This window comes from Oncorhynchus clarkii, chromosome 16, assembly GCF_045791955.1.
Source record: "Oncorhynchus clarkii lewisi isolate Uvic-CL-2024 chromosome 16, UVic_Ocla_1.0, whole genome shotgun sequence".
NCBI classification, from domain to species: domain Eukaryota; kingdom Metazoa; phylum Chordata; class Actinopteri; order Salmoniformes; family Salmonidae; genus Oncorhynchus; species Oncorhynchus clarkii.
In genome coordinates this window covers 25,573,738-25,587,468 of record NC_092162.1, presented here as the reverse complement: position 1 = coordinate 25,587,468, position 13,731 = coordinate 25,573,738, and the positions used below count along the sequence as shown (strand labels likewise).

Below are 13,731 nucleotides of genomic sequence, written 5' to 3'. Positions count from 1 at the left end.
ATCTGTCTCATTTGCCTCGAGTTACATGTCAGAAGGACGTTGAAGTGGCTTTGCGGGAAAATGCCCAGAGTCCTACAGCCTAAGGAGATAATGTGTGAATCCATGGAAGTTACACAAGCTAGCCACATTGTTAATGGGGGTAGTGTGTGTGCATGAGTTTGTGTGTGAATGTTTGTGTGTGTGTGTGTGTGTGTGTGTGTGTATGTGTGTGTGTGTGTGTGTGTGTGTATGTGTGTGTGTGTGTGTGTGTGTGTGTGTGTGTGTGTGTGTGTGTGTGTGTGTATGTGTGTGTGTGTGTGTGTGTGTGTGTGTGTGTGTGTGTGTGTGTGTGTGTGTGTGTGTGTGTGTGTGCGTGTGCGTGTGCGTGTGTGTGTGTGTGTGTGTGTGTGAGTGACAGCGATAGAGACACAATAATTACTTTTATGACCATATTCGAAATCATTGCTTTTTGACAAGATGTTGATTGAAGGACTTTATTATTTTGTGGATTGTACTGTTTATATAGCAAATTCACATTTGTATAATACAGTGTACATATTAGTAAATACAAGGAACATTCAGTATTTCTCACTTCTGTACATCTTGGCGCATTAAGAATCCGTCTTGTTTCACTATGGACCACATCATCAGGGCTTGGTGACACATCTCCATCAATTTATTTTCATATATTTTCAACAATCCCTTCACTGTCAAACTCCCACCTCTTCCTCTGACCAAACAGTATGCGGCCAAGTGCGAGGTTAAGTTGAATATAAGCCTTCATTGGTATTTTATTGTACTTACTAGGTGTGCTGCTTCACAACTATACAAAACGTATGGCCTGCAACTGTCCTCTAATAAAAATAAAGAAATTAAGTGAATACTGTTTGGGGGGAAACAATTCTGTCCTCAGTTCAGTTTTCATATCATATTAGCACATTCCTCGTCAGTGTCTGTAGGGGAAACCAACTTTGTTGTTACAGTCATGGGTGTACAAAACATTAGACGCCTGACTCAACCTTGTCTGACACATGTTCTCCCCAAACAAACTGGCCCGTCTCCTGAGAACCACTGCAGTGAGAGAGAGCGAGAGTAAAAATATGTCAGGAAATGTCATAGACAGAGTTTAATTGGAGTTGAATAGCTTTTACATCGTAGTGTTGCATTCAAGGTAACAGTCCATTTAAAGACTGCTGCTGTATCAAAAGAGGCAACTATGGATAATAATTTAGCCAAATAAGTGATGACATGTGGGACTGAGCCGAGCTGTACCAATCCACGCCACCCGTCAGTCAGTATGGCTCAGTATTGAACAGCCTGCTGTCATTTCATGCCCAACCCTCGTAGTGGAGAGCTATCATCCTATAGGTTTTCCTTTCATCCCTTACCTAACCTACTTGTAACACATTCAGTACATACACTGAGAATACAAAACATAAAAAATACCTGCTCTTTCCATGACATAGACTGACCAGGTGAATCCAGGTGAAAGCTATGATCCCTTATTGATGTCACTTGTTATAGCCACTTCAATCAGTATAGATGAAGGGGAGGAGACAGGTTAAATCATTATTTTTAAGCCTTGAGACAACTGAGACATGGATTGTGTATGTGTGCCATTCAGAGGGTGAATGGGCATGACAAAAGATTTAAGTGTCTTTGAACGGGGTATGGTAGTAGGTGCCAGGCGGACCAGTTTCAGTGTGTCAAGTACTGCAACGCTGCTGGGTTTTTCACGTTCAACAGTTTCCCGTGTGTATCAAGAATGGTCCACCACCCAAAGGACATCCAGCCAACTTGACAACTGTGGGAATCATTGAGAGTCAACATTGGCCAGCATCCCTGTGGAACGCTTTCGACACCTTGTAGAGTCCATACCCTCATGAATTGTGGCTGTTCTGAGGTCAAAAGGTGGTGCAACTCAATATTAGGAGGGTGTTCCTAATGTTCTGTTCCCTCAGTATGTATATATATATATATACACACACACACACACACACACACATACATACACTATACAGGGATATACCACATTTAGTCCCAGCAGTGTTTACCATGCAATACCGTTGATCCAGACATCTGGGGTTGGTTTCCTAGACAAAAAAATGTATTATAGTCCTGGACTAAAAAGCATCAACAGAGGATCTTCTTTGAAATAGCTTTTTAGTTCAGGACTATGCTTAATTTGTGTCCTACTGACTGTGGCTAAGGCATACAGTGAAACCATTTGGACCAAATATTCTATTTCTTTAGAGTCAGGTCTTTGAGGTAAAGTGGGATTGAGTCACTGTCAATCGACTCTAGAGACTGCATCTGAGTCAGAAGTCCTGTCGGACCATGATATTTTACGATAAAGCCTTGAGGGCTCAAAAACACAAACTTCAAATGAAATACATACAAAACAAACACAACATCATCATCAGGGACCTGAAACATTTCCCAGGTCACTTGTGATGTCGAATACATACGGTGCTCTACAATCTAACCTATAATACCGTTTATTACTGCTAGTAACACATGAAAACCCTTGAGAATACCTTTGTTCATAATTTAGCCACTGAACTAAGATCAGAAAACTATTGGTGAAACGTGCTGTACAGTACTTACAATAGGCACGTGTGACTATAGACTCTTGCAGTAGCAAGCAAAACCAGGCGTGGATCAATTCTGTGACATAGACTGGTTCAAGTCCAGCAAAGCATGAATATTGTCTTCACTCTCTTTGAACCTACCTATATGTCAGTAATGCCAGAATTTAACACGACAGCCCTAACAGATCTCTTTGCATTAAATGATGGACAGAAAGCAAGCGACCACTGTTACTTCCTCTGAACTCCTGTCATTCAACCCCTGTCCCCCCCAAAAAATGTTTCCCAATGTGAAATTGAAAAAAAAATACATATAAAAAAAAAATCAAGTTGACAATGAGAATAAATGGGGATACGCTTCACTTTAGGCTGTATTATGCTGCAATTACATTTGTTATAAGCATGCATTGGCATTTTAACCCTCAAATAAGCTAAGAAATATATGACCCCACAAAGCACAACAAAAATAAGGGAACACCCCCCTCAGTTCTTAATTCATAGCTGCCTGTAATGGTTATGCATGCCTACAACACATTTTGAAGCATTTACGAAGGCTTTATGAATGCACCGATGTGCTAACATTTTTACTTTGAGCTAACACGTATAGTGCTTTATTACTTGTTATAAGCATACAATGAGGCTTATGAGGCTTATAATATGTAGGTACCATGGCATGACAATAAGACATTATAAGTGGGACATAAATGCCTATAGCAATTTTTACAATGCATTATAACCACATCTTAATGCATTATACCCGTCAGCTTTAAGTAACCTGTTACCAAAAGGTCTAATTGGCATGCTTCTTTTCATCTTTTCAACTCTCAGTGGTTGGAAGTCCTCCCTTATTGCTCGTCTCCGATCTCTAAGGACTAGCCTTTCATTCGAAGGTTGTTGTCGTGAACAATGGGGAAACTAGACACCCCTGTTTTTCCTCTGATCTGCGTCCATCCCTATTCTTTTGTCTGAAGGATTGTCCGTCACAATGGCCACCGGGTCGTCTTTTTGGCAGTCCCCTACTAGATATCATATGAATATGGTCCCTGCTACTTTAGACATTTAAACACTTTTCCAGGCAATGTGAGATCTGATCCTCCGAGCAGCGCGACTGCATAGAAAGACAACCTGGAACGCCACTGATATCATTGCCTGAGTAAGTTCTACAAAGGGCCTTTCCTGAAACACTAGCTAGTGTTGGATCCCTCCACAAAGCCTCCCTCACCTTCCTCAACCTATACACAACTAATTCATGTTGTCTGAGCGTTGATTAGGAAAAGGAAACAACATTAGACAAACATCCAGCTAATCACTAAAGCCACACAAAAGACCCTGAGAAACTAAACAGAAATAGATAACCCTGGATTTGTATATCTTAGCCTGAAATAATGGCTAGTTGTTCAGTCGTAAGTTATTTTATGTACAGTACTTGTATGTGTATTTTGAATATGATGTGTATCGGTTATATGACTCGCTAGTGTGTACATGCTGTTCCTCTTGCTAACACAGCAGTGGATGACCTCACGGGAAAGGATTACATGATTTATACAGATTCCAGTTGTGGTGTGAATGACTGCAATATTTTTGACTGCAAGTTGGCCGACGTCCATCATGTCCAATAAGGTGTCCTGCATGTGGTCCCTGAAAGGGTGTATGTTCATGTCCAATGACCTTGGTCCTGTGGTCCCTTATCATTGACACAACACTTGATTGACACAGCACAGGCTTTTTTGTTTGTTTGTTCTCTTGTACAGTATGTGTATGCATACATGTGTGTGGATACTGGCATGCATGCATGCATCTGTGTGTTTGTGTACGTGTGTATGTAAGTGTGTGTAGATTTGTGTGTGTGCGTGTGCGTGTGCGTGTGTGTGTGTGCGTGCATTCATGGATGTTTGTGTGTGTAGATAGGCCTATATGTGTGAGTGAGTTTTAAATTCCTAGTCCTTTTCTATCTAGGTCAGAGTATAGGCCTAGTGTGAGAGCCCCAGTGTTATGCAGATGGGCCTGGCCAGATAGAAGCTGGAGTCAGGTTGCCTGCTCCACAGACTACCATGTTAGCCAGCACAGGTCAGCCAGTCCACTACTCTGACTTTGTTCCAGTAGATATATACATACTGGGAACTGTTCCTATGTCAGGTCTAAAGAAATAATAATAATGCATACGATAACTTAAGTTTGAAAGGGGATATTTCTCCTTAATATTTCATTTCACAAAATATTATGGAGGAAACGGCTCAAATAATTGAGCTTCTCCATATCAATGTGTTGAAAATAATAGAGGCGACGATGCAGGTTGATATGTCATTAGCTTTTTTCACATAAGAATTGGTTTGGATTTAGTGCTAACCTTTTGTAGTCTAGCTCGTTATATCTTTCCAGTCCTTGATCTCTGCTGAAAATTACCACCATTCAGCTTTGACCGACAGTCATTGATTGACTAGCAAATGGTCACAAATAATGGAATATTTTGCCAATAAATTACAAACAATTTAATGTTCATATATTATAATAGGTATAGGTATGGCTGATAAGCTAGGCTTTGGTAGTACAGAACAACACAAATGAAATGAAAGAATAGTAGTACCTTACTGTACGTGTTGAATGCCAAGGGATGTTCATCAAGGCACCACAAGCCAGAGTTCTGTGTTGCAAGTGAGGAATGGATGAAAACAATTAGTTCAGTCAAAAGAGAAGCACAGAAAATGAAAATGAAGCTCAATCCCCAGAGTCTTGTAGCCTTTTGCTACTTCCGGGTTAGTGAGAGAGCAGAGCAAAATGGTGCCTGACTGTTTTGGGCACACTGAAGACACAGTGGAGCATCCAGTGGTATGGTTACAAGGCCACAGTTGACCATCATGGGTTTGTGTATCTTGAAAGTGCACCAGCCACAGAGTTTGACATAGGTTCACAAGTGGAATTGGAAGCGATAGGTTTTCACACGATGCGGCACGCTTAGGAAGGACCATAAAGGCGGTAAGGGATGCAGTGGCTGCCGAAGTCTCGCAGAAATGTTCGATTTAGGTCTGGGCCGAGTCTTGGTGGATCGATAGCAGTAGTTTTGGCATCAGGTGTGGATGATCAGACTTTGGTTTGCCGATCTGCATGGTTTGGCATTGGTGTACTTGCTCAGATGGTTGGTGTAGTCGGTTAAATAGTCACAGTATGGATGGACTGTGGTGGGTGGGGGGGTGGGGGGGGAGTTTGGCTGTGATGTTTTCGTAGCATTGGCGGTAATGGTTAAATGGTCACACTGCAGATGTGGCAGTGGGTTTGACGGTGTTGGGGCTGAGCACGAGGCTCTGTGCGATGTCTTCGCGGTTGATCTTGCACAGCGCCGTGCAGAGCGTGTCCAGGCTGGCGCAATCCTGGCTCGCCCAATCAGAGAGCAGTGCACGGACTGGATGTTCCTGCTGCCGGAATGTGGCGATGCGCTCTTCCTGGTATCCCAGCAGCCCTGCCAGGCTGCACCAATCCCTGTCCTCCGTGTGGTCGTAGCCCTCCCCTTCTCCGCCCCTGTAGAGGAGTTTCTCAACCTCCTCTCGCGTGTGGAGGGGAAGGAGCAGACAAGGCTCCTCATCCACAGTGACCACTGCAGGGAGAAAGACGTTACATGAGCGTTAGTCTGAGGTTACATTTACGTTCATGTCTGTTGAAGTAATGTTTAATCACACTGGTCAGTGAGCTCCAAATCCTTACTCAGGATCTGTGTGGACTTTTTGTCAATCATACATTAATGTCAATGGATCATCATTACATCATAGCTTTGACTTTGAATTTGGCTTTGTTTCCAGATGGAATCACTAAACAGAAATGCACATCAGCAAATAATATTGATTCACTACACTTATAGACAGTATATTGTAGGACTTTGTTCAGGCCAGCTGGAGTGCTCTTTCTGACTATTTCCTCTGCTCCAGTTGCTTATAGTTCTTTGGAACTAGTTCTTGTTCTCTGAAGGTTTTCTAAGGAACCTGTTAATCACTAGAGAATCACGCAACTCCACAGACAAACCAGCCATCTAGTCTAGTTTCAGCCAAGTGTGTGTTTTGAAAGGTCTACATTCTTCCAAACGGGTTCTTCAGGGCTTGACTCCAAACCGCCAGGAGCGCATGCCGCTGGTGAACTAACTGTGGCCCCTAACAGAGGTTTATTATTATTGTTGTTGATTTGCTACAGTAGGTTTGAGAGGTTGTGTTCAAAGTGGAGCTTACGAGGCCACCAGATGCCACTCTCCCCAAAGGGAAATTCCTATCCTCTTGTCTTACTGAGTGAAGGCCCTCAGGGTGTTAACCAACATGGCATCTAGAAAAGCTATTCCATACCAGCTTACTGTCCATCAAACCTATTTGTGGTAGTGTTCTGTTGAGTGGTATCACGGTTCAACCTAAATAGCTTAATTATGCACTTTACTCCATTTCGAAAAACTGCCCTCAAAGTGCAAGCAGCCATCAAATGCATGGTACCTCTATGGAGTTGCTTTGTTGTGTGGCACATGGTATAATTGACCTGAATGCTGACTTAAATGTGAATTCATGAATGGATCTTTTCATTATATTTTGGGGGGAGCTTGTCTAGGTGTGCTATAGTAGATGTGGTACATTAATCTATATTTTGTGTTACAGTACATTAGGTGTCGGGTGCACAGACCTGTAGTAAAGTTCCCGTCTGTACCTGTCTGTCCCTGGGTTGACTTGTCTCTACATACAGGTGTGTGTGTGTTAAAGTATGTGTGTATGTGCATACTGTATGCCGTGTGTGAGCTTCAAGTAAGGGGAAGCTAAAAAAATCTACAACAATTTTTTTTTTACCTTTATGATAAAGTATTGCATGCATCTATTATGGCATTTGCAGACAAATGTAAGCTAGCCTACTATTCCTAATGTGAGGAGTAGATTGGATAGTCACAAGGCTGACAATCCAATCAGTCACAAGACTGACTCACTGTTCGCAAAAAAATTGTCTTTTATAAACACATTTCGTGCAATTCAAAGACACTCTCTACTCTCTATGACTGGAGACAATAGCAGAATATTTAATACAACAAAAATGACAGGGTAGGCTACTCTGCTGACAAACTGAGCTGATGCGCTCCGCTATTGTACCAATTAGCCCAAAGGCTGGCAGATGGCGATATTGAGTCGTTTCATCTTACCGGGAATATGGGAATGTATAGGGAATGTATACAGCCGGCTGGCTATACAATCGTATCCCCCGTGGACCGGTTCGTAAATAAAACATTCCCTATTCAGGCTGCAAAATCATCAATTTCCACCCTAACTATTTAATCGCAAGAAGGCAGACAGAAAACTGGAAAAATATGCATACTTTCTCCATTTTCCACCGCCATGCTAGAGTAGCTAAAGCTAGTCCAGGATGTTGTTTATTGTGTTCAGCCAATCAGGTTGCAGCAGTCTTTTATTTTGAATCAATTAGACCCTGGGTGAAAAAAACAGACTGCAGCAACCTGATTGGCTGAACGTGATACACAACATCTGGGAATAGCATGGTGGTGGAAAATGGTTTTTCATAAAGAAAGTATGTATATTTTCCATTTTTTTCTGCCTTCTCGAGATTAAACAGAGTTAAGGAGGAAATTGGCGCCTTTGCAGCCTTCAATGGAGAATGTTTTATGTACCCACTGTTCCACGAGGGACACACGTTTGTAGCGGCTAAGTAAGACAATAAGATGAAATTACTCAATATCGGCATAGGTCCACCTTTGGGCTAAGTGTTGTTTGCTCAATAGCCTATTGTGAGTTGAACATTTTGATATCTTAACTAAAGACAGGTTAGAGTTTTTTCTTTGTTTTTCCAACGATTGTATTTAGAAATATTGAGATATGCCTAGGCCTATTTTAGATGCTTTTCACTGACTGCCGCAAATCAACAATCAGCTATTTGACATGCTGCGCGCTGCCAAAATTGCACGCTTCCCGACTGTAGGTTATGCCCTGGCCTTGTGATTGAAAACAATCCACGCTTTAAAAAAAGAGAAGCTAGTATTTTGAAGGATTTATTTTTGTATAGGCAGTGGTAATTATATAATTTGGGCAAGTTTAATTCAATTTACTTCAGAGGAAGCTTAGCTTTGCTTATTGAACGCGCCACCTGTGTGTGTGTGTGTGTGCGTGCGTGCGTGCGTGCTCATACATCTGTGCTCGCCTGTGTGTGAGTATCTCTGTGCAGGCCTACCTGTCTGTGCCTGAGTCTGCCCCTGGCCTTGCTGCTCCTGTAGGCTTTGGCTATCCACCGATATGCCACTGTCGCTGTGCAGCTTCTCCCCCTCCGGCGAAGGAGTCTGGTTCTGATTTGCTGTGCAGTTGTTGGCGCCCTGCTTGTTCTGCTTACAGCTGTTCCACCTGCACAGAGATGGGGGAAAAAAGTACTCATTATATAAAAATGGATTAATAAATGCTTTAAATGGACTTCAAATCAAATCAAATCAAATCAAATGATGAAGGTCAGGGCCCGTACTCATAAAGCGTATCAAAGTATATATACCGTATCAGCACTCCTACTCTTTATGAATAGGCACTTTATGAATACCGGCCATGACCCTTGCAGCTTCACAGAGCCGAAGGTCTAATGAAATGAAACGTTAGTCAAAGAAACATTTGTTAAATTCAAGAATACCCGTGTTCAGTTACCTTGTATGGTGTTGTAAAGTTCAGTTTATCCAGATACCCATTGGTCCATCAGGACTAATCATACAACTATGCAATAGCAATAACATTTTTTTTTTTACAAAAGTAATAGTGGGTTATTTTAAAACATGCAGACAAAATTTGGAGAGCCAAGAGTGACTCTATTGGGTTAAATGACTAATTGATCATGATAATCCCACCCACCATTAGTGCCCGCCTGGAGACAAGCTCACCCCATCCCCATCACTATCAATTAACAACATACATGATGAGCAGGTAGAATGTTGAATCCTTTGGCAGAGGATAGAACCCTACCCCCAATTTTCTCTTGCTGGCACTAACTCTCAATAGTCACCTCATATTCTACACAGTCCACTGCCATTCCCACATGCTCCCTTAGCTATGGAACGCCGTTTGGGTCTTGGCGGTCAAAAAAAGATGCGCGTCAAATAATACAATTCTATTGTAGAATGTTGTGTGTGCTGAATTTGCATGTGCCATCCAAGTGCCACCACTACTATCAGTAAGCACTGTCAAAGCTGTACAAAAAAAAGTCTGCAAACAAGCATACACTGGCCACGAACTATGTGTTTATAATACCACGTTGGTAATAAGGCATCATTTGTTTGACCGGTACTTCTGCGGTAGCTAGCTAGCTTTAGCTCGGTACCTAAAAACAATGACCAGTAGGAAATGAAGTCCTTTTCATTATTCTTCGCAATGATTCAGCAATCCTAGTGAGTAATGTGACGGATTAATCAGAATTAGTTGGGTAATTTGGATAATTAAGATGTCTTATCTGCATAATATGCTTATGTGATAGAATGTATCCCTTTGGACTCTGGTGTTGGCAGTTGCACTTTGGCAGTTGCACTTCCTCCCTCAGCTGGGGCTCAGTCACTTGGGACCCAGAGAGGGGAGAGGTCAGGCTTGTCTTTCACATGTCCCTGGTGCTATGCAGAATATCAGAAAGGGAAGAGGACAGGAGGGAACATTATCTTCATATGTGAATGTGTCTTTACCCATTCTAAACCATGTGAAAGGATGGCGTAATTAATGGGGAACCAATTACAGGTTTCCACAATGTTTGTGTGCCAGTCACTCCCTCGTTTGGCCTTGAGGGATGTGTGTGGTAGTGTCTGGAGTTGACAATTGATTTATGCCATTGGTCGAGTTGGTGTTTTGTGCTAGGAGTAACAGGAACAAGATATCAACCTCGTCTTAGGGGCCAAACAGAACGATAATTCTTGGCGAATGCTATCTGGCTACGGGATCTCATTTATAAAGTCTCACTTTGTGAACTGTTCCTAATATCTGTGGTTTGTTATGTCGACTAGGGGGTGGATCTTTGCTATAAAAGATCTCATTAGCCATTGTGTTATGACTCTCAACGGATCATTAGAAATGGTGAATCATTGACAAGTCATTGCTATTGCAAAGCTCTCACTATTAAAGATTTAGTTAACGTATAACTGACTTGTGTGATAAGTTTGTCTCTCCTCATTTGATAATACAGAAATTAACCACCACAGTAAGTATTAGCTAGATAGTCACTTGTTGTTCGCCTATTGACATTGAACTTCAGTTCATGAAAATAAATAGCTTGCCAACTACTTAACCCTGTTGCACAAAGCTAACGTTATAAGCAGCCAACTAGCTTCATCTGGCTAGTGAAGCTCGACCGGACCGGGTTATGTGTTGTGAAGTTAGCCACAATAAGGATGAGGCACAATAGTGGAATTTGCGGTTTGCCTTCAAAATAAAAGTACCTATTTGAAAGCAATGCAGAAGGTTACAATTTGTGGAATCATGCCATATTTAAACTAGATAATGTTAAACAAGGTTGGAATGTGAAGCAATGAAATGGGGTATCAGTCTACTCGGTGACACCCACAGAACACAACTGTGAAGAGTTTACGCAAATATTAGCATTGTAGCTCTTATCGCAGGACTGTGACTGTGTGATATCACCTCCCCAGTCAGACTACTGTGTGTATTGACGTTCATATTACACTGTACAGCTTTACCTAAGGATTAGGGATCAATGAAATGGGGTATCAGTCTACTGAATACCCAATATATTTCTTCCCAATGCCCTCAGAGTTATCAGACTCCAAAACATCCATGCAGTATTGTTTTTCCTCTGGGATAATGTTCAATACACATAGTAGGTTGACAATAAATGTGGCTCAATTAGGTTGTTTCAGAGTCCCACAATAAGAGCTACAAAGCTAATGTTCTCTGGGTGTCACTGAGTAGACTGATACCCCATGTCATTGATCCACAATCCATAGGTAAGGCTGTTCAGTGAAATAAGTATGCGCCCAATGCAATTCTAAAGTCTAATTACATCCAGTGTGATTTCAACCGAAATTAATAAATTATTGTCTTTTGTTGATTTTATATGACAACATTTCAACCTCGTTTATTATGATCTATTCAATTATGGCAAAATTCTACTATTTGTTTTAGTTTGCATCACTGTCAATGGCATTCCTTTATTTTGAAGGCTAACCTCAAAGTCCAATATTGTGGCTAATCCTTATTGTGGCTAGCTTCACATAGATGGGTTTGACCACCATTAATCAAATAAGAACTGTCTTATAAATTAGGGTTATTTTATATATTATATAATATAATTATCTAGCTAACTATAGCTCCTGAAACAGATTATGTCGTTTTGCTATGCTTTTGAGGAAGAACATTGTTTGCATCCATCAGCTAGCTTTTTTATATCCAGCACTGTAGGTGTGCAAGACAACTTCACCAGCATCATAGCATACATATCGATGAATCGCTGTGACATATGAAATACGAGTGATAGTGTAATCAATGTGTAATAACTACGTAAAAAATGTATGAACGCGTGAAATTATTATGTGACGTGCAGTCATATTCAGGTCCTGATTGGTAAATAATCTTGTTTGACAGGTCAAATACTGTTATTTGACGTGTATCTTTTTTGACACACAAAGACGCAAATGGCGTTCCATACTATGCACCCTTATCTGATTAAACTACATTCAATCTAATCCTGTCATCTTCCATACCAATGCGTCTCCTGTTGTTCTGATTAGTTAACAACCTGTCAGTTACTTGAATGAGTAAACGAAACACATTTGAACAAAACACATTTCATCCTAGACTCAACAAGCTTTGAAGTGGATCAAAATAAAAATAAAACACCTTCGAACTTTTGACCCTTTAGTTGCTGACACTTCAGACCCCATTCGAACATAATTTCTGTCTGCTATTTTAACCAGGTCTCTCTTGCCAACAAGATTTCATCTCAATAGCCACATTTCGATCCACAGTTTTTGTGTGAATAAAGTCATACGTACCAAGAAAAAAAATCACAACAGCTGTAATGTTGGGCTCCTGAGTGGCGCAGTGGTCTAAGGCACTCCATCTCAGTGCTAGAGGCGTCACTACAGACCCTGGTTCAATTCCAGGCTGTATCACAACCGGCCGTGATTGGGAGTCCCATAGGGTGGCGCACAATTGGCCAAGCGTCGTCCGGGTTAGGGTTTGACCGGGGTAGACCGTCATTGTAAATAAGAATTTGTTCTTAACTGACTTGCCTTGTTAAATAAAACATTTAAAAATCAATAATGTAATGTGCAATTTGTTCGGTCGACATGGTGGGATCTTTTTGTGTGGGGGAAACTATTTATTGTGCAATAAGATATCCATCCTGTCGAGGTATTTTGTGTGGTCCTCACTATGACTTGAAAACGCATGCGCAGTTTATTAGGCTACAGATGAAATAAGTTATAATGAACTTCCCAGGGTGGTGAAAGTCCATGGGGATGAGCTTGATACTCCTTTCCTGTAAATATTGAGGGTCTTAATTTGTAAAGTGACATGATGATCAGGGCTTAGCTGCCAATTACAAATAAAAATGCTCCTGTCCACTTTATCAGCGAACTGTTGTTTAGAGAGCATGTGTGAAAACCAGATCTGGCAAGTTATATAATACTCACATGAAAATATGTTGTAAATTGGATGGAAACCTACAGTAGCTATTGAGACTAATCTAGATAAACACATTTTAAAAAAACATTAAAGAAATGTCAATTTCACAGATAAGTCAATAGTAACTGACCTATTGTGCGACCTGTCTATGTCCTCAGTCTGCTTTTCATGCTCATGGGGCGGAAGTGGGTCAAAGTGACACCATTTGATGGGGTATCTGAATATTTCATAGCCCCCCTTCTGTCCCCGGTGCTGACTGCCGCCAGCATCGATGCTAGCCCAACCGTGTTCTGGGCTGTTTGTTTTGAAGCCCCTGTCTTGAGCTGAAAGTGCGTCGGATCATCACACTAAAGCCAGCAGTGCCGTGTCGAGAGTGTAGAGTTGGGAAAATAAGCAATCAATATTACGCGGGGATCAGTGGGGAGTGGGTGTAAAAAGTTTAAAAGGATAGCAACTCAAATGTAGCACAAAATAGGTCGTTTTCTCTGAACAGACGTTGGGGATCCCCAGGCTGAATGTCAGGGGCTTGTGCCCTCACCCAGAAA

At 41.5% G+C, this 13,731-nt stretch overlaps 1 protein-coding gene across 1 annotated transcript in view; it reads right to left on the bottom strand.

Annotated features, from left to right (window-relative positions):
- Positions 1-459: 459 nt before the first annotated feature.
- Positions 460-13,731, bottom strand: part of LOC139368253 (nerve growth factor receptor b) — an 80,734-nt gene continuing 67,462 nt past the window's right edge. Inside the window, exons 5-6 of the mRNA XM_071106967.1 lie at positions 8,760-8,926; positions 460-6,156 (exon numbers count right to left, since the gene is read on the bottom strand). Coding sequence (XP_070963068.1) covers positions 5,813-6,156; positions 8,760-8,926 — 511 coding nt within the window. The 3' untranslated portion in view covers positions 460-5,812. The remainder of the gene's footprint in view (positions 6,157-8,759; positions 8,927-13,731) is intronic.